We start from the raw sequence: 26,626 nt of genomic DNA, 5'->3' as shown, positions 1-26,626 counted from the left end.
TGTTCTCCTGGGGAAACCATTCTGAGAAGCTCCGCATGGCCTCCCTGAATTGCAGACATGAGATTGTTGTAGATTTCTTGTCAGGTATATCTCACTCGTGAATAGAATATACAGAGTTTGTTTCTTGGTCCCCAATTGCAGATTTCTTCCAGATTTGTCAAATCTTAAAGTGTATAGGACATAGAAATAGCCAGTCAATCGCTGCTGATGTTGTTTTTCGCCCTTCAAGTTGCCTTCATGGATGCTGTTTCTAAGTGATAATGTTGGTTGACCAGGGCCAACGTAAAACTAGTTCATGATTGTGAATGGAATCCCCATGCTGCTGAGGCACTCCGGCAAAATGTTCAAGCGAATTAAGTTGGTGATCGCTGCATTGTTCTTGAAGGAGATAACAGGATATAAATATCATTCAACTTGTGCATTCACTTTATGTATTATACTATGCAAGTTAGGCACTTTGTCAAAGACAAGGTTCTGATGTGGTTGCTATAACTTGATTGTTTTCTCACGGGGAGTGCCTGATCGGGTCGGACAAGAATTGTCTGCCCTCCCACTTCTCGTGCCCTCTGTTTGTGTGGTCACGGTTAAGACACGTCAACATTTTATATTACTATTTATTTTTATCTTTATAAAAAAAAGAATATAAAATGTTGACGTGGCTTAACTGTGACCATACAAAATAAGAAGGCACAAGAGAACATCGAAAGTAGAAGGGCAGACAATCCTTGTCCGATCGGGTCTGTCTCGATCTCATTCCAACAAGTAAGGGTAGCTGGGTCACTGCTGTTAGGGCATTCACTTCAAGATCCACATTTTTGGCCTGCTTGATAATATCCGAGGAAAGAATTGGAAATAATGGTCGATTTGTAAACTTAAGGGCAAATACGAAATTAATGAAAAGATTTGTCAACTTCAAATTAAAATTAAGGGTAAGTACGGAGAGGGAAAGAAAAAACAAGAGTATGCGTGGGGGAGAGATACACAACTGAGTGACAGCTGCGGCAAGATTGAAACTACACCGGGAAGAGGAGTGGTCACGTGGGTGGGTCCCACGGACCAAAGCCAAATGATTTAAAACGTAGGTCCCACGTATCAGAACTAAATGATTTAAAATATTAAAAGCTCGTGTAAATATATTTTTAAAATAACTGAAAACGTTTTTCGAAAAAAATCTTTTTGAGTTCTAAAAGCATTTGAAACGTTTTCTTCAAAAAAACATCAGTTTCATCTAATAAGCACTTTATTTAAGTATTTTTTCAAATTTACTTGTAATTTTTCTAAAGATTAATTTTTAAAATATTTCTACTAAAAATATTTTTAATCATTTTCAAAATATATCCAAATAAACCCTAACTAATTAGTATAGCTTTGGCAATAGTAGGATGCGACAGGTCAGGGAAGAGTGAAACTACACATAGAAGTGAAGTGGTCACGTGGGCGTGTCCCACGAACTAGAACCTTAATGATTTATTTTATTTTATTCTTTTATAACAATATTATTTTACTCCGATAAGAAATGAGTGATTTTAATTTCACAATCAAAAGCCTTGTTAAACGTGATGTCACGAGGTTAATTTGTGTCCCCAACTTGCCCGAGATTAATTTGCGTTCCCAATTTGCCCTCGCAATGACAAAAAAATGAAACCAGGATCCTTTCCTGAGCAATTCCCTAAGGATCCTTCAATCTTGTTAGTTCATTTTATATCGTACGGTCAGTTTTGTTAGATACTATTTATATTTGAATTTTAAAATTTAAATTTTAAATGATTTCTAACCGCACGATATAAGATGAACGGAAAAGATTGTGGGATCCCTAAGATCCCTAAGGAATTGCTCAGGAGAGCCTGTTCAAAAAAATGGAAGGTTAAATGTGCAATTGGCTGATGTGCTCCCTTCCACTAAACCTTTATAAAAAGGGGCTAGGGTTAGGAGGTAGGCTTCTGAAACTTGTTTTCCTCTCGTGTTCGCGAGCTCGGCCAGCCATCTCAGCTTTCTCTTCCCTTTCAATTCGTAGTAAAATCCACAGACCAACCCCCAAAAACCCAAACTTGAACTCTCTGATTTCTTCCCTCATACATTCATTATGTATTTATGTTATGTCTCCCACTTTTCCATTCCATCAGACAACATCGTTACTTTTTCACTATTAAATCTCTCACACTTCTTCTCTCATGTCCCATTCCCCAATTTTATTTTATTTTTTTCCTATGTCAACCGGCTCTCTCTCCCTCACATCCCGCTCCCTCGTTTTCCCTCTTTCCATGCCCTCTTTCCACTCATCTTCCTCACATCTCTACTCTCTGCCTCCGGTAAGGGAAAGGACCTCTCTCCAGAAAAAGAAAATAAAAAGAGAAAGAGGAAGAAAAGAGAAAGAAGGAAGAAAATGAAGAGAAATCTTGGATTTGAATTCTTAATGTTAAAGCAGAGTATACTGCTGCTAACCCTAATCCTACCCCAGCAATCAGGTATCAATTTTAATTTTTCTATGAATCTAATCATTTATGTGAAACTTTTATATTCTTAATTTCTTTTATGTTAGAGAGATTAAAAATAGACATTGGCTTGCTATGAAGTCTTATATTAAAATGTGACTTAAGATTGTGTGCACATACTCCAATCCAAGTAGAGAGAATATTCATAAATAAATATAAAATTTTTAGAATATAAAAGTTTAATATAATACAGATAAAAAATAAAAGGAAATGATTAGAGTTCACCAAGACAGTTAAAATTAATACCTTATTGCTGGGATTATGAATGCAAAATGTCTAAAAGAAACTAAATATATTAATTTTGCTTGCAGTCAAAGCCTAAAAATCAAAACATAAATCACATAAGAATTATATGCATACTCACAATGATTTCTGATCAATTTGTGTCAGAAGTTCCATTGAACATATCTGTTAATTTTAACTTTCCTATGAATCCTAATCATTTCTATAAAACTTTTATATTTTGAAGATTTTATATTTTTTTTATGTGTATTTTCTTCCCTACAGTTTGATGGATCACCAATTTTACCTCAACTGAGCTACTTTTCTATTTCATCGAAGCACATATGCACATAACCTTGAATCATATTTTCTTCAATGAAAGACTTCATGGCAAGGCAATGTCTATCTTTAAACTCTCTTAACATAAAAGATATTATGTAATGGAAGTCTGATTCTGTCCACTTTATCAGTGATAATTTTCTTAGTATACAATTTTCTGTTTAGAATAGTGAGTATGAATTTTTATTTTTTAGTGAGTCAGTGAAATGTTCTCTCAAAGATTAAGGTCGTTTTTCAAACAAATTCGAATGACAGAATCCAACTGCAATTATACCAAAGATTCGTTATGTTGTTAAGGAGGTTTTGGAGATCTTTTTGAAATACAGTTCTGATAAAGAAAATTTTAAACATATTCACCTCGAAAATTTATATTGAACTGGTAAGAAGGTCGGAGGTATTATGTTTAGGAAGGATCTGAGTGTCATTGATATGGATGCTCTACAAACCACGTGAATTGAAATGTTCGATCCAAATCAGTGACACTCGGTCCTTCCTAAACATAACATTGACGACCTTTCTACCAGTCCAATATAAATTTTTTAGGTGGATATGTCTAAAATCATCTTTATCAGAACTGTATTTCAAAAAGATCTCTAGAATCCCCTTCACAACATGACGAATTTTTGGTATAATTGCAGCTGGATTCTACCATTCGAATTTGTTTGGAAAACGACCTAAATAGTCTTTAAGAGGACACTTTACCCTCTCACTAAAAAAATAAACATTCATACTCATTTTTCTAAACAGAAAATTATATGCTAAAAAAATTATCACTGTGGACAGAGTCCGACTTCCACTGCATAATATCTTTTATGTTAAGAGAGTTTAAAGATAGACATTGCCTTGCCATGAAGTCTTTCATTGAAGAATGTATGATTCAAGGTTGTGTGCACATGTGCTGCGATGAAATAGAAAAGTAGCTTAGTGGAGGTAAAACTGATGATACATCAAAGTGCAGGGGAGAAAATACACATAAAAAAATATAAAATCTTCAGAATATATAAGTTTCACATGAATGATTAGGATTCATAGGAAAGTTAAAATTAACAGAAATGTTCAATTAAACTCCTGATACAAATTGATCAGAAATCATTGTGAGTATGCATATAATTCTTATGTTTTTTTTTTGTAGGCTTTGACTAAAAGCAAAATTAATATATTTAGTTTCTTTTAGACATTTTTAATCCCAGCAATAAGGTATTAATTTTAACTTTCTTAGTGAACTCTAATCATTTCCTTTTATTTTTTATATTTATTTATGGATATTCTCTCTACTTGGATTGGAGCATGTGCACACAATCTTAAGTCACATTTTAATATAAGACTTCATGGCAAGCCAATGTCTATTTTTAAACTCTCTAACCTAAAAGAAATGGAAGTTTGACTCTTTTAAGTTTATATCTAATAATTTTCTTAGTATACAATTTTCTATTCAAAATAGTTAGTAAGGCGTTTTATTTTTTACTGAGAATGTGGAATGTTCGCTCAAAGATTATTTAGGTTGATTTTTGAACAAATTCGAATTGCATAATTCAACTGCTATTGTACTAGAAATACCCTATATTGTGAAGTTAATTCTTGAGTGTTTTGTGAAATACAGATCTGGTAGAGAAACTTTTAGAAGCATCCACTGAAAATTTATATTGCATTGTTAGGAAGGTTGTTACTGTTATGTTTAGGAAGGATACGATTGTTGATGGTGCCACAAATGACTTGGATGCTCTACAAACAACGTTAACTGAAATGTTTGATTAAAATCTCTCAATTTATCTTAAGGTATTATTGAAACAACTTGAATTGTAATCATTGTGAGTATACATATAATTTTTATGTGGTTTATGTATTTTTGGTTGTTTTTATAAGCTTTGACTGCAAACAAAAATAATATATTAAGTTTTTTTTCTATTTTTTAGACCGTTATAATACCTGCTGGATAATCATCACTCTCAAATGAGATTTGAATTTAAGATAACCTACATAACTTAGGTTGTTCGTAAAATACTGGAAGGCTCGGTAAGGTTGACAAATAAAACCAACTTAGAGAATCATTGGAATACTCATCGAATTTGTCATAGTGTTTCAGTTGTGTTATGGAACCAATTTTTCTCCCACCCCCATACGTACCACCCAATTAATGGCACAGCCAGAACACTGACAAATTGTATGAGTATTCCAATAGTCATCCAGCACCATCTCCTCCTCTACCTCTATTTAGGTATTGGGTACCTGGTACACTACCTCCACCTCCATATCCACGAAACGCTGTCCTATGTAGTTCCCCTACTGGTTATCACAAGGCACTACAAGAAATTCAAGGTATTAATTTTTTGAGTTTCATTCTGCACCATACCTTGAATACTCTGGTTTTATTTAATATTTTTTTTCACTCGTAATTTCTCATATTTTGTTCTGAATAAACAAAAAAACTTTTAATTCGTTTTCTTTATTGGGACAGATGAGCGCCTTTCATCGGTTCTCTTCTTCACTGAAAAATATTGCCGGACTAGTAAGTCCCAAGTCTCGTGATCCATGAATTTACTTTCGTTTTTTAACTAATTTATGAATGTACATTCATCATCCTGAATCATCATTTTGTTCCTTTTTTCTTTCTTTCAAGTTATGAATTTACTTCTTGGGCAGTGCAGGCTCTAAAGGGATACATCCATTATTTCTGGATTTATGCAACAAGTGTAAACATATGACGGTGTATGTTTTTCCCCTGCCAAAGGTATGATCCTCTGTTAAATTTGATCATCCTAAGCATTTTTATTTTTTTATTTAAGATTTATGGTCATATTTCATCATGCATAGAATAGAAGAATGATGCTATAGTTTCTTGTTATGCCTCGAAATCATTAGACCTGACGGTTATTCCATTTTTATAGACTGGACTAGTCTCAATGCACATGCTGGGTCTCAAGTTGGTAAATGACTCGATCCTTTGTATTTTGTTTGAATGCAAATGTCTATTTATTAGTTGATTTATGCTATTTCTTTTTGTGTGTTGTTAAGCCATTGTTCTCCGAACTACTTAAGATTTTGATTTATGTTATTTCATTTGAAAACGGGTCTCTGCTTGGTGTCAATCTGTTGTTCATTGAAGTAGAGAGAATACCCATAAAATCTTTAGAATATAAAAGGTTCACATAATACAGATAAAAAATATACAACATTGAAGTAGAGAGAATACCCATAAAAAATCTTTAGAATATAAAAGGTTCACAGAATACAGATAAAAAATATATAGAAATGGTTCACTAGGAAAGTTAAAATTAATACATTGTTGCTGGGGTAGGATTGAGATTTTGGATGCAAAATGCCTAGGAGGACCAGCACAAACAGCGGCTCGCATCCTCTGCTGCAACATCAAGAATCCAAGATGAATTGTTGGTTATTGACTGGTGATTTGGGCGTTTTTCACTTGTTTAAAAACCTTCAGGAGTTTGGATGTTCAGCTTGCATGGCAGCTAGGGATGCTTCATCGAGTAATCAAAGAAGTTGTGGGCTCGCTGATAAAGGATAAAGAACTGCCTGCATAACTCTTAGATGAGCTACCAGCAAGGTTTGTGTTTTTTGTTCTTGTATGCGTAAACACATTTTCTTTTTAAACTAAGCCTATTATAGAAGATTTTGTTTCCTATCACATTTTCGATTGAGACCGAGAGATGAGGGATCAAGAAATACCAAAGAGCGACCGTTTTCGTTACCTAGGATCTATCTTGCAAAAGAACGGAGAATTAGATGGAGATCTCAACCATAGAATACAAGCTGGATGGATGAAGTGGAAGAGTGCATCCGGCGTGTTGTGTGACCGCCGTATGCCACTGAAGCTCAAGGGAAAATTTTATAGGACGGCAATAAGGCCGGCGATGCTGTATGGCACAGAATGTTGGGCGGTGAAACATCAACACGTACACAAAATGGGTGTAGCGGAGATGAGGATGCTTCGTTGGATGTGTGGGCACACGAGAAAGGATAAGATTAGGAATGAGGATATCCGGGGTAAAGTAGGAGTAGCCGAAATTGAAGGAAAGATGAGAGAAAATCGGTTACGGTGGTTTGGACATGTGCAAAGAAGGCCTACTGACGTTCCGATTAAAAGATGCGACTATGGGACAGAGGTTCAGGGCCGAAGGGGTAGAGGAAGACCTAGGAAAACTTTGGAAGAGACTCTAAGAAAAGACTTAGAGTACTTAGATCTAACGAAGGACATGACACAGGATCGAGCACAATGGCGTTCTAAGATTTATATAGCCGATCCCACTCAGTGACTTGGATTTTTCAAGTCTCCAACCGAGAAGTTTTCCTCACTCGGGAAATTAAGGGAACACTACCCCAACCTACATGCTCCACTCAGAAAGCTTCAACATACAAGCTTTAACAAAAGAAAATTCAAAGAACTTAGCGAAGAAGGCTTTGGTGTATTTAACACAATACGTTGAAATGAAGGAAAGCTTATTTATTGATATCCCCGATAAGCTACAAATATGTACATATACATGAGTCAAAATAAGCACACAAGAGGGAGCCTTCACAAAGGTTGCTTAGGAGAAGTCTCAGCAGTCGGTAGAGCCCCAGAAAGAGAAGGCACCGGAGGGGGATCATTTGGAGCCTCAGTACTGGACAGAACCCTAGAAGGAGGAGGCATCAGAGGTTGATCATTTGGAGCTTCATTACGCGGTACAGCCCCAGAAGACGAAGGCAATAAATGCCTTTGGAACAAACCCACAAATCTCTGATGATCAAGTAAAACCTGACCATCAGTTTCCTTCATCTGGTCAAGCTTCCTCTTCATGTTTGTAGCATAGTCATGTGCGAGCCGGTGCAACTGTTTATTCTCATGCTTGAGCCCTCTAATCTCCTGTTTGAGACTCATCACTTCAGCCGCCAATGATTCAACTTGGCGGGTTCGAGCAAATAGGCGTTGGGCCATATTAGACACAGAACCTGCACACTGAACACTGAGAGCCAGCGAATCCTTAACAGCTAACTCATCAGACCGTTTGGAAAGTAGTCTGTTATCTTTGGGAGTGAGAAGGTTCCTGGCCACCACCGCAGCGGTCATATCATTCTTCATCACGGAATCCCCAACGGTAAGAGGACCAGTAGGGGAGACGAAGGATGAGCGCCATATGTTGTCTGGAGAAGGCGGGGCTGCCTCTTCAACAAGGTTCAAGTCAAAACGACGGTCGGAGGGGCCAGACATTTTCAAAGGTGTTGAAGAGAGAAGAGGTCGGACAAATCAAGATCTTAGAAGTGCAAGAATGAAGCTTCTACTGGTGGAGATTCAAGTGTGCTTTGGAACTTAATGCCAGCCCCTATAAAAATCTGCACTCGACGAAGCTTCAGAAATCGAAGAGGCGCCTGCTCAGAAATCGAAGAGGCGTTTGCTTTCTCAAAAGCTGGGCTGCTTAGAGATCACGAGGGTTGATCTCAGAAATCGAAGAGGCGTTTGCTTTCTCAAAAGTTGGGCTGCTCAAAGACCACGAAGGCCGATCTCAAAAATCGAAGAGGCGCTCGCTTTCTCAAAAGCTGGGCTCCCCAGAGACCACGAGGGCCGATCTCAGAAATCGAAAAGGCACCTACTTTTCCAGCCTTTTCCAGCCTTGTCAGCACCTGTCACACGCACACTCAGTTTTGCGGAAATTATGGGCATTCTGTCAAAGACTTCTGGGGAAGTAGAAAACACATGAATCTTACTGTTCAATCACCCACTTCTCACACGCAACAATAGATCATGGGTACCACAGATAACTTTGCCAAAGTTCTCTGCCAAAGTTGAGCACGTGAAGCTTGCAGCTCCCACTACATCGCTCTGACCAAGAAGGGTAAAAGAATAGCAAAGAAACAGCACTAACAAAGTTTAGACCCATAAATTTTGAAGGTCTAGCTACCATATTATTACCCACAAGAGTAAAGGAACAGTACCACTGCTGGATAATTGGAAAGTCCCTGTGTGTCAACCTCTGTGCTTCGTGGCAAGGTAGACTAGCAAACATGCCCAACCTTTACTCACATTCGAGAAAACACTCCCAATAAGATTGCTTGCTCCAAAATCGAAGAGGCACCGTCCTCCGAATCTCGAGAGCCAGACTCCCAACATGACTACTTTCTTAAAAATCGAAGAGAGGGTAAAGGAACAGTACCATTGCTGGATAATTGGAAAGTCCCTGTGTGTCAACCTCTGTGCTTCGTGGCAAGGTAGACTAGCAAACATGCCAAACCTTTACTCACATTCGAGAAAACACTCCCAACAAGATTGCTTGCTCCAAAATCGAAGAGGCACCGCCCTCCGAATCTCGAGAGCCAGACTCCCAACATGATTACTTTCTCAAAAATCGAAGAGACACTGCTCCCCGAATCTCGAGAGCCAGACCCCCAGCATGATTGCTTTCTCAAAAATCGATGAGGCATCGTTCTCCGAATCAATCGAAGAGGCGCTCGCTTTCTCAAAAGCTGGGCTGCTCAGAGACCACGAGGGCCGATCTCAGAAATCGAAGAGGCACCTACTTTTCTAGCCTTGTCAGCACCTGTCACACGCACACTCAGCTTTGCAGAAATTATGGGCATTCTGTCGAAGACTTCTGGTGAAGTAGAAAGAACATGAATCTTACTGTTCAATCACCCACTTCCCACACGCAACAATAGCTCATGGGTACCACAAATAACTTTGCCAAAGTTCTCTGCCAAAGTTGAGCACGTGAAGCTTGCAGCTCCCACTACATCGCTCTGACCAAGAAAGGTAAAAGAATAGCAAAGAAACAGCACTAACAAAAGTTTAGACACATAAATTTTGAAGGTCTAGCTACCATATTATTACCCACAACTGTAAAGGAACAGTACCACTGCTGGATAATTGGAAAGTCCCTGTGTCTCAACCTCTGTGCTTCGTGGCAAGGTAGACTAGCAAACATGCCCAACCTTTACTCACATTCGAGAAAACATTCCCAATAAGATTGCTTGCTCCAAAATCGAAGAGGCACCGTCCTCCGAATCTCGAGAGCCAGACTCCCAACATGACTACTTTCTCAAAATCGAAGAGAGGGTAAAGGAACAGTACCATTGCTGGATAATTGGAAAGTCCCTGTGTGTCAACCTTTGTGCTTCGTGGCAAGGTAGACTAGCAAACATGCCCAACCTTTACTCACATTCGAGACAACACTCCCAACAAGATTGCTTGCTCCAAAATCGAAGAGGCACCGCCCTCCGAATCTCGAGAGCCAGACTCCCAACATGATTACTTCCTCAAAAATCGAAGAGACACTGCTCTCCGAATCTCGAGAGTCATACCCCCAGCATGATTGCTTTCTCAAAAATCGAAGAGGCATCGTTCTCCGAATCTCGAGAGCCAGATACCACAGACCACTTTTTCAAAGTGCTCTGACAGAGTTAAAACATGTGAAACTGGCAGCTCCCACTACCGTGCTATGACCAAGCAGGGTAAAGGAATAGCATTACTACTTGTTGTTAGGGAGACTCCTATATATGTCGACCTCCATCCCCAACGGACAGGCAGACCTGCAAAAATGCTCAACCCTTCATCATATCTGAGAGGGCACTCCCAACGAAGCCTTTCGAAATATTCAGCTTTCTTTCCCCCCGATAATACCTCTGCAAACAAGCTATACTAGAGCAAGAATATCTCATATCATCAGGGTTAAAAGCAAGAGTATCCCATATCATGCTTTTTCCCTGTCTTTTCTTTTGGCCTTGTTTTTACCTGCAAGACAAGGAGAAAGAGAGCAATCAGTCAGCACTTGGAATCAAGCTTCCAGCCAGGAACTGACTGCCTGGAACCCCTTACCTGATTACTTACCTGGCATTGCTCTCGAGTACTCATCTTCAACATCTTATGTTTCCAGGGAAGATTCCGCATCTGCTTGAGGAACAGATAGGGCAAGTGCGAAGGATACAAGGAAGCATGTGGAGACAAGCGTAACAGCACACGTGCCGATACATTCATTACTCTGTCAAAAGCAAAAGTATCCCATATCAGCAGGGTAGAACGTACTCTAGATTTGATGGACTTGTTTTGACCCTCAAATTCTTCAGTCGGCCTTATACTCTGGAGGAAACCAGAAAACCCTCCAGCTCAGTTCAAGAATAAGCCTGTGGAAAGTTACTTCTTCAAAAGCAAAAGTATCTCATATCATCTCTTCTCATTTTTCTTCTCTTTATCCTTCATGCTGCTGCAAGATGGGGAGAAGGTGAACAATCAGTCGGAACTCTGATTGCTTACCTTGTCTGTCACCTCTTTCAGCAGACCCCCTAGCTCGGCGACTTGGGGGACTCCTACTACATGGTTTGTATCGCGCTTGACCAAGCCTGAAACTACAAGTAAGCTTCAAGTGAAATTGATACATTACCTTGTGCATCTCCACCAGTTAAAGATACCACCCCTGGATGGAGGAAGAGTACTTCCAGAGAAGATGCCACATCTACCTATGAGACAGATAAGGCAAGTCAAGACGACACCACTCCGATACTTAGAAGTTTCGTGATTACGAGATCATTCTCCCACAATATTTCCTAATGTCATTTGTACTAAATCATTCACTTGTACTCACTAAATGAGAGCTTGAACCTATGTACTTGTGTAAACCCTTCACAATTAATGAGAACTCTTCTATTCCGTGGACGTAGTCAATCTGGGTGAACCACGTACATCTTGTGTTTGCTTTCCTATCTCTATCCATTTATATACTTATCCACACTAATGACCGGAGCAATCTAGCGAAGCTCACAAAAAGCGATCGTTTTCGCTACCTAGGATCTATCTTGCAAGAGAACGGAGAATTAGATGGAGATCTCAACCATAGAATACGAGCTGGATGGAAAGAGTGCATCCGGCGTGTTGTGTGACCGTCGTAGGCCACTGAAGCTCAAGGGAAAATTTTATAGGACGGCAATAAGGCTAGCGATGTTGTATGGCACAGAATGTTGGGTGGTGAAGCATCAACACGTACACAAAATGGGTGTAGCGGAGATGAGGATGCTTCGTGGGATGTGTGGGCACACGAGAAAGGATAAGATTGGGAATGAGGATATCCGAGGTAAAGTAGGAGTAGCCGAAATTGTAGGAAATATGAGAGAAAATCGGCTCCGGTGATTTTGAACATGTGCAAAGAAGGCCGACTGACGCTCCGGTTCGAAGATGTGACTACGGGACAGAGGTTCAGGGCCGAAGGGGTAGAGGAAGACCTAGGACAACTTTGGAAGAAACTCTAGGAAAAGACGTAGAGTACTTGGATCTAACGGAGGACATGACACAAAACCGAGCGCAATGGCGTTCTAGGATTCATATAGCCGACCCCACTTAGTGGGAAAAGGCTTTGTTGTTGTTGTTGTTGTTGTTGTTGTTTCTGATGATTGAACCAGATAAAATTTTGTCAATGAAAAATTGAATTGCATTTGTATTTCATTGTATTTGAACTTCATCCGATGCAGAATTTTGAACATTCACCGTCCGGCCAAAAAGACACTCCCACCACCTGTTTTTGGTCTTCTCATCCCATGAATAGTGTCTTCAACCGGACGGCCGCGTGGTCTATTCTATCTACTTCTCATCCCATGAATGACATGATCGCATGGTTGTCTGGCTCAAGACATAAACCGGTACCGCTGTTCAATAGCGTCTTAAGCCGGGTGGCCATCACAATGTCATGCGGTTCCCTCTTCAAGTTTCTAAATACAGATTGGACATAAAATTGGAAATCCAGCTGATTTGTTTATTCAGGAAGCTCACCTATAAATGTCAAATTGTCAACGCAGGGCAACATTTTGTAGGACTCGAAACAGTCAATAAAAATATGTTTTGGAATGAGGAACTTCAGCAATGGGGTTTAATTAAAAAAAAACAAAGATGTTGTATTCTATAATCTGGATATGTTGCTTGGAGATTCCATTTAATCTGCCGTCATGTAGCACGCATGTTGCTATGTGCGACCGATTTTAACACTTTTTAGTTGAATAACGTCAAAGATAGAGTGTCTAATTATAAGCGTTATACTCCCTCATACATGAAACGAGTTCATTTCCAACGTATCAAGAAAGCGGTTTGATAAATCAAGTATTATAATATAATTAGTTGAAAAAAATTTAAATGCTTATCTGCCAGATCGTGTCTAATTATAATATAAGATAGAGTGTAATTATATTATTACATTTGGTCTACCAAATCGTGTTCATGGCACAGGCTTTTCTGCCCTCCCGGTTCTCATACAATCTCATCCTCTCCTATTTGTGCAGTCACGGTTAAGCCACGTCAACATTTTATATCACTATTGTTTTTTGTCTTGTTATCTTTATAAAAAAATCAATATAAAATGTTGACGTAGCTTAATCGTGACCGCACAAAGTAGAAGGAGATGAGAGTATGGAAACTGGAAGGGCAGAGAAGCCGGGTCCTTAAAAAACTCTCTCAACGTGACTTGATTTGTGGATTTCGTACATGATTCATTTCTATATAATATGAAATAGGGAAATGCTAGTAGATTCTTTCAAAGTATGACTTTTTGCCGTCTCATGTTTTTAGCAGAATACTTTATAATGTTGGTACATAAATTATGTCCAAAACATAAAATGATGAATCCGAGAATTCTATTTTTAAAGAGTTTTCTTAATATTTTTCTATAAAATATGCACATGTTGGTGGTGGATAATATTTTTCTTGTCTGCGGGGGAATCTGATAATCAATTGCTCCGTGTAGATCTCGAGATATTGGTCATAAAGTCATGGAATTAGGATTCTTTATCTTATTAATTAATAAACATGTGATTAATTCTCTTTAATCATCTTTAACAGCTCGAGATCCATACTTAATTAGTTTAAGAAGATAATTAATCTGTGAGACACTGTCAGTGTCAGTGTCATTACTCTTGGGGCTCCACCGACCCATCTTTAGGGCACGTATACAGGAGTGCTGTTCATTGCAGGTGAGAGTGTCGGTAGCCTTAGACCCGGCAGTTTCTGACACGACACGATGACACGACACGAAAACGACACGAAAATAACGGGTTTCGGGTCAACACGATAACTTATCGGGTCATTATCGGGTGACCCGTTAAGAACCTGTTAATAACGGGTTCTTAACGGGTATACACGTGGGTAACACGTGGGTGACCCGTTTCGACCCGTTAAGAAAAAAAATTAATTTGATAATTTTAAAGTTTAATTACTAAAAGATTTATTATAAAATACAATAGCCATATTAATATATACAATATATTCTATATTAAATATATAGTTTTGTATTATTATTCTATATAAGTTATAAAAAAAAGTTTTAGTCATTATTTATTTTTAGGGGCTTTTAGATCCATGTCCAAAAATATAGATGATTTTTAGGTGTGAGTCAAGTTATATAATTACATGTTTTTATTTCTTTTATACTCATTTTATAATTTTTAAAAATATTAAAAATCAATTAAAATCTTCTAATATGAAGCATTTTTCAACTCCAAAAAATCTAATTAATATCTTATAACAGAAAAAACTAATATACTAACATAAATTATCTACAAAACATTCTACCTTAACTTAAGTAACAAATATATGAATATATATTGTACCTATAAGCAAGATATGAAACCTAACTAAAAAGTAGGGAAAACATAATATACCTACAAGCGAAGCAAGACACATTAATCTGTAACACGTTAATTATAAAGAAGAATCTGTCATATAGATACAAAAAAATAATTAACCTGTGATATAGGTTGATTATAAAAATTAAAAATAAAATCTAATGAGGTTTAAAGAGGGAGGAAGAACAAGAAATAACAAAATAATAATAATAATAATCAAAGAGATAATTAGGAAGAAATTTGATTTTTATAATAAATCTTATTATTGAATAGATAATTATTGATAATTAAATAATTAAATTTAAAGAATTGGACTTATTTTAATAAATTGGACCATTCCTACTATTGGCTAAAAAAAATTGGACTTAGATCAAGTTTCCCCTTATTTTTATTATGAGACTTCTTTATTATCATTACTAATTTACTAGGATAATAAATTTTACTTAACAGTTAACATGTTCTTGTCCAAAATTAAAATAAACTAGTATAATATTTGTATAGGCAAGAACTAAGAAGACATTCATACAATACAAGTACGAAAAATGTGAAAGAATATATAAACACTTGCGATTCATCATTATTTATTCCTCTACGAGTAGATAATGGTTACACTTTATCGTTTAGATTTTTAAAATCCTCCCAAACCCTCATGAATAATGTTTTTTATTTGAGGGAAAAATTAATAAAATTAATAATAATTATTGTAGAAGTGTAAAAAATGTAACAAAAATATCCAATCACTCATAATGACAAGCTTTACAACTTTCATGAAGGGGTCAGCTTCGAAATCCAACACTATAATCCATAAACCTACCATTTATATTTAACCGTCGATTGTCATTTACGCTTTATTCTTGTTACTGAATTTCATTTTTTGAATTTTCTTTTTTGAAAACATGATCATCTGGTGGATGTAAGAAGATGAACGGTTCAGATCTTTGATATCACGTTTTGATATTTACGGTTAATTGAAATATGAGTCGATGTCATATAGTTTGTAGAAACTTTATAAACATCAAGCAATATTTTCACTAATCGTAAAACTCTGAACATAATATCAACGATCCAAACCGTTCATCTTCTTGCATCCTCTAATAGATCATGTTTTCAAAAAAGAAAATCTGAAAAAACAAAATCTGATGAGAAAAATAAAGCGTAAATGTAAACAATAATCAACGGTTCAATTTTGATCTATGATTTATATGATTATAGTGGCGAATTTCGAAGTTAAGTTCTTCACGAAAGTTGTAAAGCTTGTTATTACGAGCGTTTCGATATTTTTTCTATATTTTTTATACTTCTAAATTAATTAAAAAACTATTAAAGAATTTACTTAAATAATAGCCGTTAGATAAATGAAATTAAATCTCTACCGTTGGATTCTATTTCAATTATATTATTACATTTTTTTTGGACAAAAAACCTCTCATATTTTCCATTGTTTCCATTTGAGTCCCGACTGATTTGATCAAAACAAAAAAAACCCCAATGCTGCGGACTGCCTAGCCCTAAATTCTTTCTGTCTAGTCTCCCCACTCCCAACCCGCCCGCGGCGCCGTCTGTTCTTCCTAGCCCCTCTCGGCTCTCTTCCGACAGCCACGATCTTCTCGTCTTCCATTCGTACGACATCTTCCTATGTAAGTATTTCTCCCTCTTCAACCTTTCTCTCTCTTCACTCTTGCTTATGTAAACCGACGGATGATGAATTGTTTTATCAAGAACATCTCTACCATGTGAGTACAGTAATGAATTCAGATATGCTGTGAACAGAACATGTTTAAACATTTATACAGTGCATCATTTTCATTCAAAGAACTAATTGCCGTGTTTTGGTGGAGATAGAAGCAAAAAGTAAAAACAGAAATGAGCTGTTAGTAACCATATGCAATCTTTTGGTATCAACTTTATTTACGATAAGCCTCCACATCTGCAATCCGCATTACTGGCTTGCTCTTCCTTGTTAATATTTGGCAAATGAATACCAAACTCCGCCAGCTGTGTTGATAACTAGTCCAGTTACATTCAAAACATGTACTTGCACGCCACCCAGTAGTACAAAACCAAGGGTCTGAGAAGCAAAGAAACACATATAAACAAATTTTCTCACATAGGTCTTGGAAGCTATTGTTGGAAGTGGTTACATAGGTCTTGAGTTCAGTGATGTATATACAGCTCTTGGGAGTGAGGTAGTTTCTTTTCTTTCTATTTTCATTTATCTTCTGATTTTTACAATAATTCTATGTGAAATTTGCTAATTTTATATGGGTCAATCAGTAACTTTCCTTGTGTCTACCAGCTCAAAACCCACGTTTTATTCATTTTAATTTTTCAAGCCTCTTTTTTTTTACTATCTAGGAGTTCTTATCTCACAAGGCTTTGTAGATTAATGCCAAGTATTTTGTAGGTTACTTTCATTGAAGCTTTAGATCAGCTTATGCCTGGTTTTGATCCTGAGATTGGAAAGTTAGCCCAGAGGGTTCTAATTAATCCACGGAAGATTGATTATCAAACTGGGGTATTCGCATCCAAGGTAAGCTGATGATTGACTTCTCTATTAAGTGTTTTCAGGATTTCTGTTTCAGTTTTTTCAGGATTTCTGTTTCAGTTTTTCACCTTCTTTTGTCTCTGATAGATCACACCAGCCAAGGATGGGAAGCCAGTCACCATTGACCTAATTGATGCAAAGACCAAGGAACCAAAAGAAACTCTTGAGGTAAATAATTGGATCTGTTTGAACTGATGGTATGTATCTGAAGGATATAACATCCTGCCAATAGTGGATTGGTCCATATGAATCTGATAGACACAACCACATCCTTTTTTAGTTGAATAATACCCTTGTGAAGGAACCTGTTCCCGTATGTATATTGTTAAGTTGCAAATTTATAGATTAACCTGCTGTGGTTCTGTGGTCATTTTGATTCATTTATGCCCATTTTGATGCAGAAGCAATGGATGCTAGAGATTCAGATTCAGTAAACGATGAGGAGTCCGTGGAGATTATAATGGGAACAGAACGAGATCTTGGAAGCGAAAGTATAGACAATACAAATTCTAGTTCTGCAAAGAAAAAGGCTAGAGCAATCAATTTAGGTAAGCGAAAACTTCGATCTCCTGTTTGGAACACTTTCACTAAATTGGATACTGTTTTTGAAGATGGTAAAAGTCGTGCTCAATGCAAAGATTGTAAGAAGGTAATGATAGATGATAGTCTTCATGGGACAGGAAATATGAAAAGACATTTGAATACATGCCCTGCAAAGAATAATGTTGAATTGTTTATGTCGGCATCTGAATTGTGTTCCCAAAAGTTTGATCCTCTGATATTCCGTGGCTTATTAGTAGAGGCAATCATCAAGCATAATCTTCCTTTTACTTTTGTTGAACATGAGGGAATTAAGGCTTTGTTTGCATATGTATCTCCTGATATTAAGCTACCATGTCGAAATACTATCAAAGCTTGTGTGTTGAGGATGTTCAAAACTGAAAAACAAGCATTGCATAATTTGTTAGGCTCGGTTGAAGGTAGAATTTGTTTGACATCAGACTTATGGTCATCTCAGTGCACTGATGGGTATCTTGCACTTACTGCTCACTTTGTTGACAAGGATTGGAAATTGAATAAAAGAATTATAAGTTTTTGTCACATGCCTCCTCCGCATACTGGTGTTGCATTATGTGAGAAAATAAGTGCGTTGGTAACTGAGTGGGGGATTGAGAAGAAGTTATTTTCTATTACTTTGGATAATGCTTCTTCAAATATTTGTTTTGTTAACATTTTGAGGAATCAATTAAATATTAGAGGTCTTCTCTTGATGAATGGTGACTTCTTTCATGTGCGTTGTTGTGCTCATATTTTGAATTTGATAGTCCAAGATGGACTTAAAGAAATTGATTCTTCGGTGGTAAAAATTCGTGAATGCATCAAGTATGTAAAGGGTTCTGAGGCTAGGAAACTAAAGTTTCAAGAATGTGTTAAGCAAGTAGGGATATTGGATAGTAAAAGAGGTTTGAGACAAGATGTCCCTACTAGATGGAACTCAACCTATCTTATGCTAGATAGTGCCATTTTCTATCGATATGCTTTTATTAATTTAGGGTTGAGTGATTCAAATTTTGAAAGTTGTCCTTCTTCTGAAGAGTGGGATAAAGTGGTGAAGATTTCGAAGTTTTTGGGATACTTTTATGATGTTACATGCTTATTCTCTGGGACAAAGTACCCCACATCAAATTTATTCTTCCCTAAAGTGTTCGTAATTCAGCTTCAAATTAAGGCAGCCATTGATGATTGTGATAGTTTCATGAATAAGATGGGAGATCATATGCACAAGAAGTTTCAGAAGTATTGGTCAGATTACAGTTTGATTATGTCAATTGCAATCATCTTGGATCCTCGTTATAAGCTACATTTTGTGGATTGGGCTTACACAAAGCTTCATGGCGTGAATTCTATGGAATATAAAAATGTTTATGCCACATTGACTTCTCTCTTTAGTGTGTACTCGGAAATATCTGCTCATCTTAATTATTCAAATATTCCAATGAACTCGACACCTAATCATCAAACAGTAGGTGGAGAAGATGCTATCTTTGAGGTAACATAAAGTTTGTATTTTCCTTTTTATACATAGTACTTTAAAAGTTTAAAACTATTAATATTATGTTTGAAATTGGGTTGTGCATAATTTTTATGATGTTTTTTATTTTTTTATTTTTATGATGTAGGATTTTGATAATAATTACAATGGTCCAAACTCAGTTGAAAAAGGTGAATTACAAAAGTATTTGGATGATAAAAGACTAGATAGAAGACAAGATATAGATGTTCTTTCTTGGTGGCAAATAGAGTGTTTTCATTATCCAATACTTTCTCAGTTAGCACGAGATATGCTAACAATTCCTATTTCAACTGTTGCGTCAGAATCTGCTTTTAGTATTGGGGGTAAAGTGCTAGATCAATATCGTACTTCATTGTTGCCAGACACGGTTCAAGCTTTGCTGTGTACACGAGATTGGCTTTTTGGAAAAGGAGGTAGTATATCGTTATATAATATAGAGCTATTTTTTACTTCTTTTCATAATTATTTTTAGTACCCATAATTTGAATGGTTTACTTACAAATTACAATGTTTGATTTTTCTATGTTTAGATTATGCGGAAGAGAGTGCTAATGTGGAAAGCCTCAATGAAAACATCATCAATATAACTCTTGAAGATAATATATCAGGCCAAAGTTCCAATACTTTTTCCAATGATGATTAAGGAAAATTGAAGGGTTTGATTGGAAGAAAATGTGCAAGATGTTCTAATGTTCCAATGTCCTTAATTTTGCAAATCTTTTGAACATTTGATATTTTGTAATGTTCTAATGTTTTTCTATTATGCTCTTATTTTGGATATGTAAATATACACTTAAAAGAAAAATGTGTTTGTATGTTTTGGATGTGACAATACTTAAAAGAAAAATGTGTTTTCACTCAAAAAAAGTTTTAAGTTTTTTATTTAATTATTTATTGGTTTAAAATATATTTTCCTTAACGGGTAACGGGTCGGGTCATATTACCCGTTAATATTATCGGGTCGATTTCGGGTCGGGTCATTTTACCCGTTTATTTTAACGGGTGTTACACGACACGACCTGTTAAGATATCGGGTATGACACGAAAACGACACGAACACGGGAAACACGACACGAATGCCAGGTCTAGCCTTGTCACTGTTAGGGACCATATTAGCTTTGCTTGAGTTAGGCGTCACGCAATTTTTATATTATTAACTGTGTTATGATTGCTTTAAAAATTCTCCTCTAGACTCGTTTTGATTAACTTTTATGTTTTAAAAAATTAAGAAAAGGGGTCCATTTAGATATAAATAGAGAAATTTTATTTTGTATTTTATTTTTTTTAATAAACTATCAGACTTGTTAAATATTTAGATGATTACTCATTTTATTTTACCATTTAAGTATCCCAATACAATTATATATTTTTTAAGTATAAGTGGACAATATTTATGTTATATATTAAATTTAATTAAATTTTTAAAAAACGCCTAGCCCATGCTTAGACGCCTAGGCTCTATGCACCTACTTACTGACTAATGCTTTTTAGAACCTTACGTTTATCATTAATGTACATTCTAGTGGGTCTTTTCATGTTCAACTCACCAAAAAAATAACGAGTTTGATAATGCTAGACCAAATTTTCGTTTCTTCTAATCAATTTTTCTCTTTCGTTTGGATTGTGGTGAAATTGGAAGGTCACTTCTTGTACAAGTTTTAATTCCAAGGATTACATTATCATTCTATAATCTCAAATCATTCCAAAACTAAGTTGCATTATGAATTTGGCAATGAATAATTTGATTTGAAAGGGCTTTTTCTTTTTCCAAAAGATAATGCTATACTATTTTATTTTCCTTTTCTTTTCTTCACTACCACAATAGTGTATTCCATTGCTCCCCTTTCCTGTAAAGCAGTCACCACCTGAGCTACATAAGATGCTTTTTGCCCTTGTTGATTGAGAATAGTATTTGTGGCTACTGTTGTTTTACCGGTCTGTCTGTCCCCAATAATTAATTCTCGCTAACCACGCCCTATAGGAATCATTGAATCAATAGCAATAAGTCCTGTTTGAAGAGGCTCGTATACGGAACGTCTCGAAATAATACTAGGAGCAGGAGACTCAAATCGAGATTCAGAAGATGAAATTTCACCCCGACCATCAATAGGTTTAGTCCTATGAGCCGGCATCCAATCATCATAGTTTTTGCCATTGCTTTTCCGCATTACATTTGGCTTCATTGGCACCGAGGAACGCATTATTCTGAATAATTTTATATTACGGCAATTTTAATTTTTATGTTTGTTAGAGCTACATTAAACTGTAGATTATGCAATATGCATCGTTTAGAACACATGATTGGATTAAAATGAAGAAAAGTGAATGGTTGTTTATTTGAAGGAGATCAGATGAGGATTCGCGATGAATGATCCCTTCTAATTTTACTTTTTTTTAGAAAGGATTAGAATGAAATTTTTTTTTACAAGTAAGGTGATCATAATTTTATAATTTCTCTTTTTTTTCAACCAACCTTTAGTTTTATAATTAATAGCTATGTCGTTACGTTATAGTATGTAGAATGATAGCTTTTGCGATATGATTTTTAAATTATAATAAAGATAAAAACAGGTTTGATGATGATGTTCAACAAAAATGCATTAATTATAAATGAGAGAACAAGTAAGTTCCCTTCAGGAGGACCACAAACATTATCCATAACTTGAAAAACCTCTCTAAGGTCACTTAATTATACGATTTAGTGATATTTTTCTTCACTTGTAAATGAGAGATATTAGATTCGATTCTCGTACAAAAAACGAAGATGAATCACATTATTATAGCAAACATATTATGAAACTTGCTTACTCCCCACTCTTTTAGTTTAAACACTATTGTTTGTTAAAAAAGCACTAAAATATTGCATCCAGTTCAGTCGGTGCATCGTAAAATTTCTGATTACAAAGTGACAAATTTGAGCACAAAATGAGAGCATTAAAGTTCGAGTCTGGTAGTTAATTAGAGCGGTGAATACATGGCAGAAGGTGGTCAAAAGCATCACATGTAAATTGCCCAAAATAGCAACAAGTGTCGCATATTTTAATACCATTTGTCCATCTCTCCTTTTAGGAGTAATTAGGTTTTCATCTTTATTTTTACTACTCTATTAATTAAAATCTTATTACTTTTTAATTTTTAATCAAGGTCATTTGTATTAATAATATCATTAATTATTTCAATAATAAAATATTTTTTATTTCTAAATATATTCATTTAATATTAAAAATGTTACAATTAGTATATTTATATTTATGGCTAAATTTTTTATCATATATTTTTATTTTTAGTTTGTACCCATTTTTAATTTGCAACCCTTTTTTAATTTGTACCAATTTTCCTTTCAATTTTAATTTGGACCCATATATTAATTTCTTTTTGTGCCCATATTTTTTAAAGTTTTATGTGTATTGTACCCATATTTTTTTATTTATTTGTACCCATTTTTATTTTTGCTAAATGTACCCATTTTGAATAATGTACCCATATTTTGATACAATAATTTTTTGGTTATTTTTTATGAATGTACCCATGTTTACACACACATACAATAGTATATTTATATTTTAATATTTTTAATCCCAAAAATTATGTTTTTTATTTAAAATCTCATTACTATAAACAACTATAAATTTTAATTTTTAATTTAAAAAATATAGTAACATACATAGAAATAAATTATCAATTAATTTTAAGAACTTGGATCAAAAATTGAAAACCAACAAAGTTTCAGTAAAAAATTATTCATAACTAGGGACCGCATCTAAAGTCTCCCCTCCTTTTATTTAAAGAGCCTCTCAGCTCAGTGAACTTTACTGATATCACCACCAACAAAAGCAGAAGCAGAAAACCATGGCTTCTTCTTCTTCTTCCAGAATTCTCTTCTTCTTCTTTGCTTTGCTTTCTCTCTCAGCAGTTTCTTGCTTTGCTGAGAGCAATGAGCAGGATCCAGGTCTTGTCACGGACTTCTACAGGGACACGTGTCCTCAGGCTGAAGAGGTCATCAGAGAACAAGTCAAGCTTCTCTACAAGCGCCACAAGAACACCGCCTTCTCTTGGCTCAGAAACATCTTTCATGACTGTGCTGTCCAGGTATATATTCATTCATACGAGTCACTTTTTTTCGTAATTATCTGCCGGAGAAACTTTTCTACACCGACTCTGTCGTGTATGTCAAGCCACTAACACACTGTTAGGTGTTTTAAGACTCGTTTGAGACTATTTTTGTAGGCAATGTTTAGATTAAAAGTGCTTATGCTAGAAGTGCTTTTATTGTAAACATGTCCTAATTTTTCTCAGAAAATCCAAGTACTTCTTGGAAAAAGCACTTGAAAGAACTTTTAGCCCTTTCTTGAGATACCGCCACAATAACTCCCGTAATTTGCTAGGTGTTTCTACTAGTGAAATTATTAACCAACTGTTATCTTTATGCAGTCATGTGATGCATCTCTGCTGCTGGACTCAACAAGGAGATCGTTGTCTGAGAAGGAGATGGACAGGAGCTTCGGTATGAGAAACTTTAGGTACATTGAAGAGATTAAAGAAGCTTTGGAGAGGGAGTGCCCTGGTGTTGTTTCCTGCTCAGATATTCTTGTCTTGTCTGCAAGAGAGGGTGTTGTTAGGGTATATTTTCTCTTTACCTAATTTATCTTCCCTTGACTTTCTGCTTTTATCCACTTTTGGTTCACAACTATGTTCTGTAAAGCAGAGATCTGAATTTGGTTAATTTTTTTTCTCAAATCTAATTTAGTAATTTTCCTTTTTAATATAAAGGTCAAAATCACGAAGAATTAGTACTCAGATCTATTTATTTTCTTTACTTTTTTATGTCGTTTTGCTAAACTGTTGAAGTAAATATTTAACTAAACCATATTTTTGACTTATTTACTGTGTTCTCAGCTAGGAGGCCCATTCATTCCTCTTAAAACTGGAAGAAGAGATGGAAGGAGAAGCAGAGCTGAGATCCTTGAGCAATACCTTCCTGACCACAATGAGAGCATGTCCGTTGTCCTTGAGAAGTTTGCTGACATGGGCATTGACACCCCCGGTGTGGTCGCCCTTCTAGGTATATATGCTCTAGAAAAGCTTTTACTAGAAGCGCTTTCAAATGTTAAAATAAAAATCTAAGTGCTTTTTGAGAAAAATCGTTCTTAAGGAAACACTTTTAAGTGTTGTTTCAACCCAAAAGCATTTTTAGGCCTCGTTTGAGATGCTTCTTTAGAAACGCTTGTGCTACAAGTGCTTCTATGATGCAAACGAATTTTTTTAGAGAAACATAGTTTATAGTTGTTTTTTGTTCTCTAGTATTTTTTTTATATAAAACATTATCAGAAACGTAAAATTTGGTCTTATTTATTGTAACCGTTCTCTAGTAATTTTTTTATATAAAACATTATCAGAAACGAAAATTATGGTCTTATTTATTGTAACCAATTACAGGAGCTCACAGCGTTGGAAGAACACACTGTGTGAAGCTGGTGCACCGGTTGTACCCAGAGGTTGACCCTCAGCTCAACCCTGATCATGTCCCTCACATGCTCAAGAAGTGCCCTGATGCTATCCCCGACCCCAAAGCCGTTCAGTACGTGAGAAATGACCGTGGTACCCCCATGATCTTCGATAATAACTACTACAGAAACATCTTGGACAACAAGGGTTTGATGATGGTGGACCACCAGCTAGCCACGGACAAGAGGACAAAACCCTACGTCAAGAAAATGGCCAAGAGCCAAGACTACTTCTTCAAGGAGTTTTCGAGAGCCTTCACCATTCTCTCCGAGAACAACCCTCTCACTGGAAACAAGGGCGAGATCCGACAGCAGTGCAATGTTGCCAACAAGATCCGCGACTAGAAAAAAGCAGCTTTTCCAAGAAGCACTTATCTTCTTAAGTTATGCAACTAATGGAGAAATTGTGTGCGACAAGTTGCTGGATAATAAGATGCTTTATTTTTTTCACCTAGATGTATGTTTTGTTTTTATGGAAGTTGGTCAGTGCTAGGGTTAAAGGGTATGTGGTTTGTTGTACATGTTTGCCCTTGTTCGTGATGCACTGCTTGTGATGCAGGGTTTCGTTGTATCTTTTGGCTTCTTCTCTTGGGGTGAGATGGACATGGTGGATGGATGTCGGGATGTGTGTATGTATTTATGGATGGTTTGAACTTTTAAAATGTATTATGATGTATGAATTTCAATAATTATTGATGATTCATGTTTGCAAATTAAGCATCGTTCGCACATCATGATGATGTTGTGAAACTAATTATATAATCAAAACCCATCCCGCGGCCTCGTTTATGGTTATGCTCGACTAATTTGACGTGGTGGATTGTATAAATCACATATAATTCTTTATTTATCATATTCAAACCCTCTCTTTTTAATATTGTTTAAAGTAATAGTATTGTTGTTACTCCATACTACAGTATGGTGATATTTCTCTTCGTTTATAAGTGAGAGGTCTTAGATTTGAATCTAGTAAATGGAAAATTCGATACCAAATTAAGTTACTCGTTGTATGACTTAACCAAACTTTCTCTCCTCCTAGTGTAATAATATCATTTAAATTATTGATAAGATTCTGAATCTCAAATAAAGGAGATAAGCGATAAGTGGACTAATTAAATTTCGGTTGGTGGGTCGGTAGTATAAAGAAAGGGACTTCAGAATCAATAATTAGAGGATGGTTCTACAAGCTTAGCATTATTGATTTTAAATAATTAGAAAATGCCAAGACAAGCAATGATATAAAAGGAAAGAAAGCATATGAAAAGCTCAAATGGCAACAGATGGCATTGGATCTAATCCTAATGTCTTTAGATGTGAATCCTAGAGACAGATTGTTACACATTGATAATTAGTAGAAAGAGATTTTTCAGTATGTTTGAAATACAGACACATATGTGATATGTCATTATATAAGTAAAGTGACACCTAAAGAAAAAACTTTTCACCACTTATATAATAACGGATCATGATCCTCTCCTGAGCAAAGGGTGAGAATCCTCCTGACCAAGCCCATAAGACCGTTGAAATTTTATTCAACGGCTATAAACAGGGGAAACTCCGCCTATGTCTTACATGGCCGGTCCCAAGCCCGGATAAAGGAGGAGGGGGAGGGCGTCAGGTAGTCGACAGCCGGCACTCCATGATCACGTCGAATCCTTATGAAAATGAATCCAGAACAAAATCGCGCTAAAGCTAGGGCGTCACCCGTAAGTGGCGCGCTGTGTGGCCTGAGCACAGTGATAAGTGAGCAAGGGTCGTTGTATCTCCATTGGCACCCGGATGCAGTGTTAAATGAGCAAGGGGGCCATAGAAACTTCTTTTCGAACGACTCCACTCAAAGTTGTTTGGGAGCATATGCTCCTAT

General features: G+C 36.1%; 2 protein-coding genes across 4 annotated transcripts; both read left to right on the top strand.

The window, feature by feature from the left end:
* Positions 1-1,912: 1,912 nt before the first annotated feature.
* Positions 1,913-12,873, top strand: LOC126623882 (uncharacterized). 3 transcript variants are annotated; one of them, XR_007623921.1, is made up of 7 exons: positions 1,913-2,465; positions 4,967-5,369; positions 5,509-5,559; positions 5,699-5,781; positions 5,939-5,977; positions 6,493-6,615; positions 12,501-12,873. XR_007623921.1 is itself a non-coding variant. In XM_050292861.1 (6 exons), the coding sequence occupies exons 1-5, from the start codon at positions 2,084-2,086 to the stop codon at positions 6,574-6,576; spliced, it is 639 nt and encodes a 212-aa protein (XP_050148818.1). In that variant the 5' UTR covers positions 1,913-2,083; the 3' UTR covers positions 6,577-6,615; positions 12,501-12,873. The 3 variants fall into 3 exon arrangements, 1 of the variants encoding a protein (XP_050148818.1); XM_050292861.1 differs by lacking the exon at positions 4,967-5,369; XR_007623920.1 differs by lacking the exons at positions 4,967-5,369; positions 5,939-5,977 and having other exon boundaries at positions 5,699-5,778; positions 6,365-6,615.
* A 10,184-nt stretch (positions 12,874-23,057) lies between these two features.
* LOC126623881 (peroxidase 42-like) lies at positions 23,058-25,475 on the top strand. Its single transcript, XM_050292860.1, has 4 exons — positions 23,058-23,347; positions 23,690-23,878; positions 24,155-24,320; positions 24,695-25,475. The coding sequence occupies exons 1-4, from the start codon at positions 23,108-23,110 to the stop codon at positions 25,105-25,107; spliced, it is 1,008 nt and encodes a 335-aa protein (XP_050148817.1). The 5' UTR covers positions 23,058-23,107; the 3' UTR covers positions 25,108-25,475.
* Positions 25,476-26,626: the final 1,151 nt, after the last annotated feature.

This window comes from Malus sylvestris, chromosome 5, assembly GCF_916048215.2.
Source record: "Malus sylvestris chromosome 5, drMalSylv7.2, whole genome shotgun sequence".
Lineage (NCBI taxonomy): Eukaryota > Viridiplantae > Streptophyta > Magnoliopsida > Rosales > Rosaceae > Malus > Malus sylvestris.
This window is presented reverse-complemented; position numbering and strand designations above follow the sequence as displayed.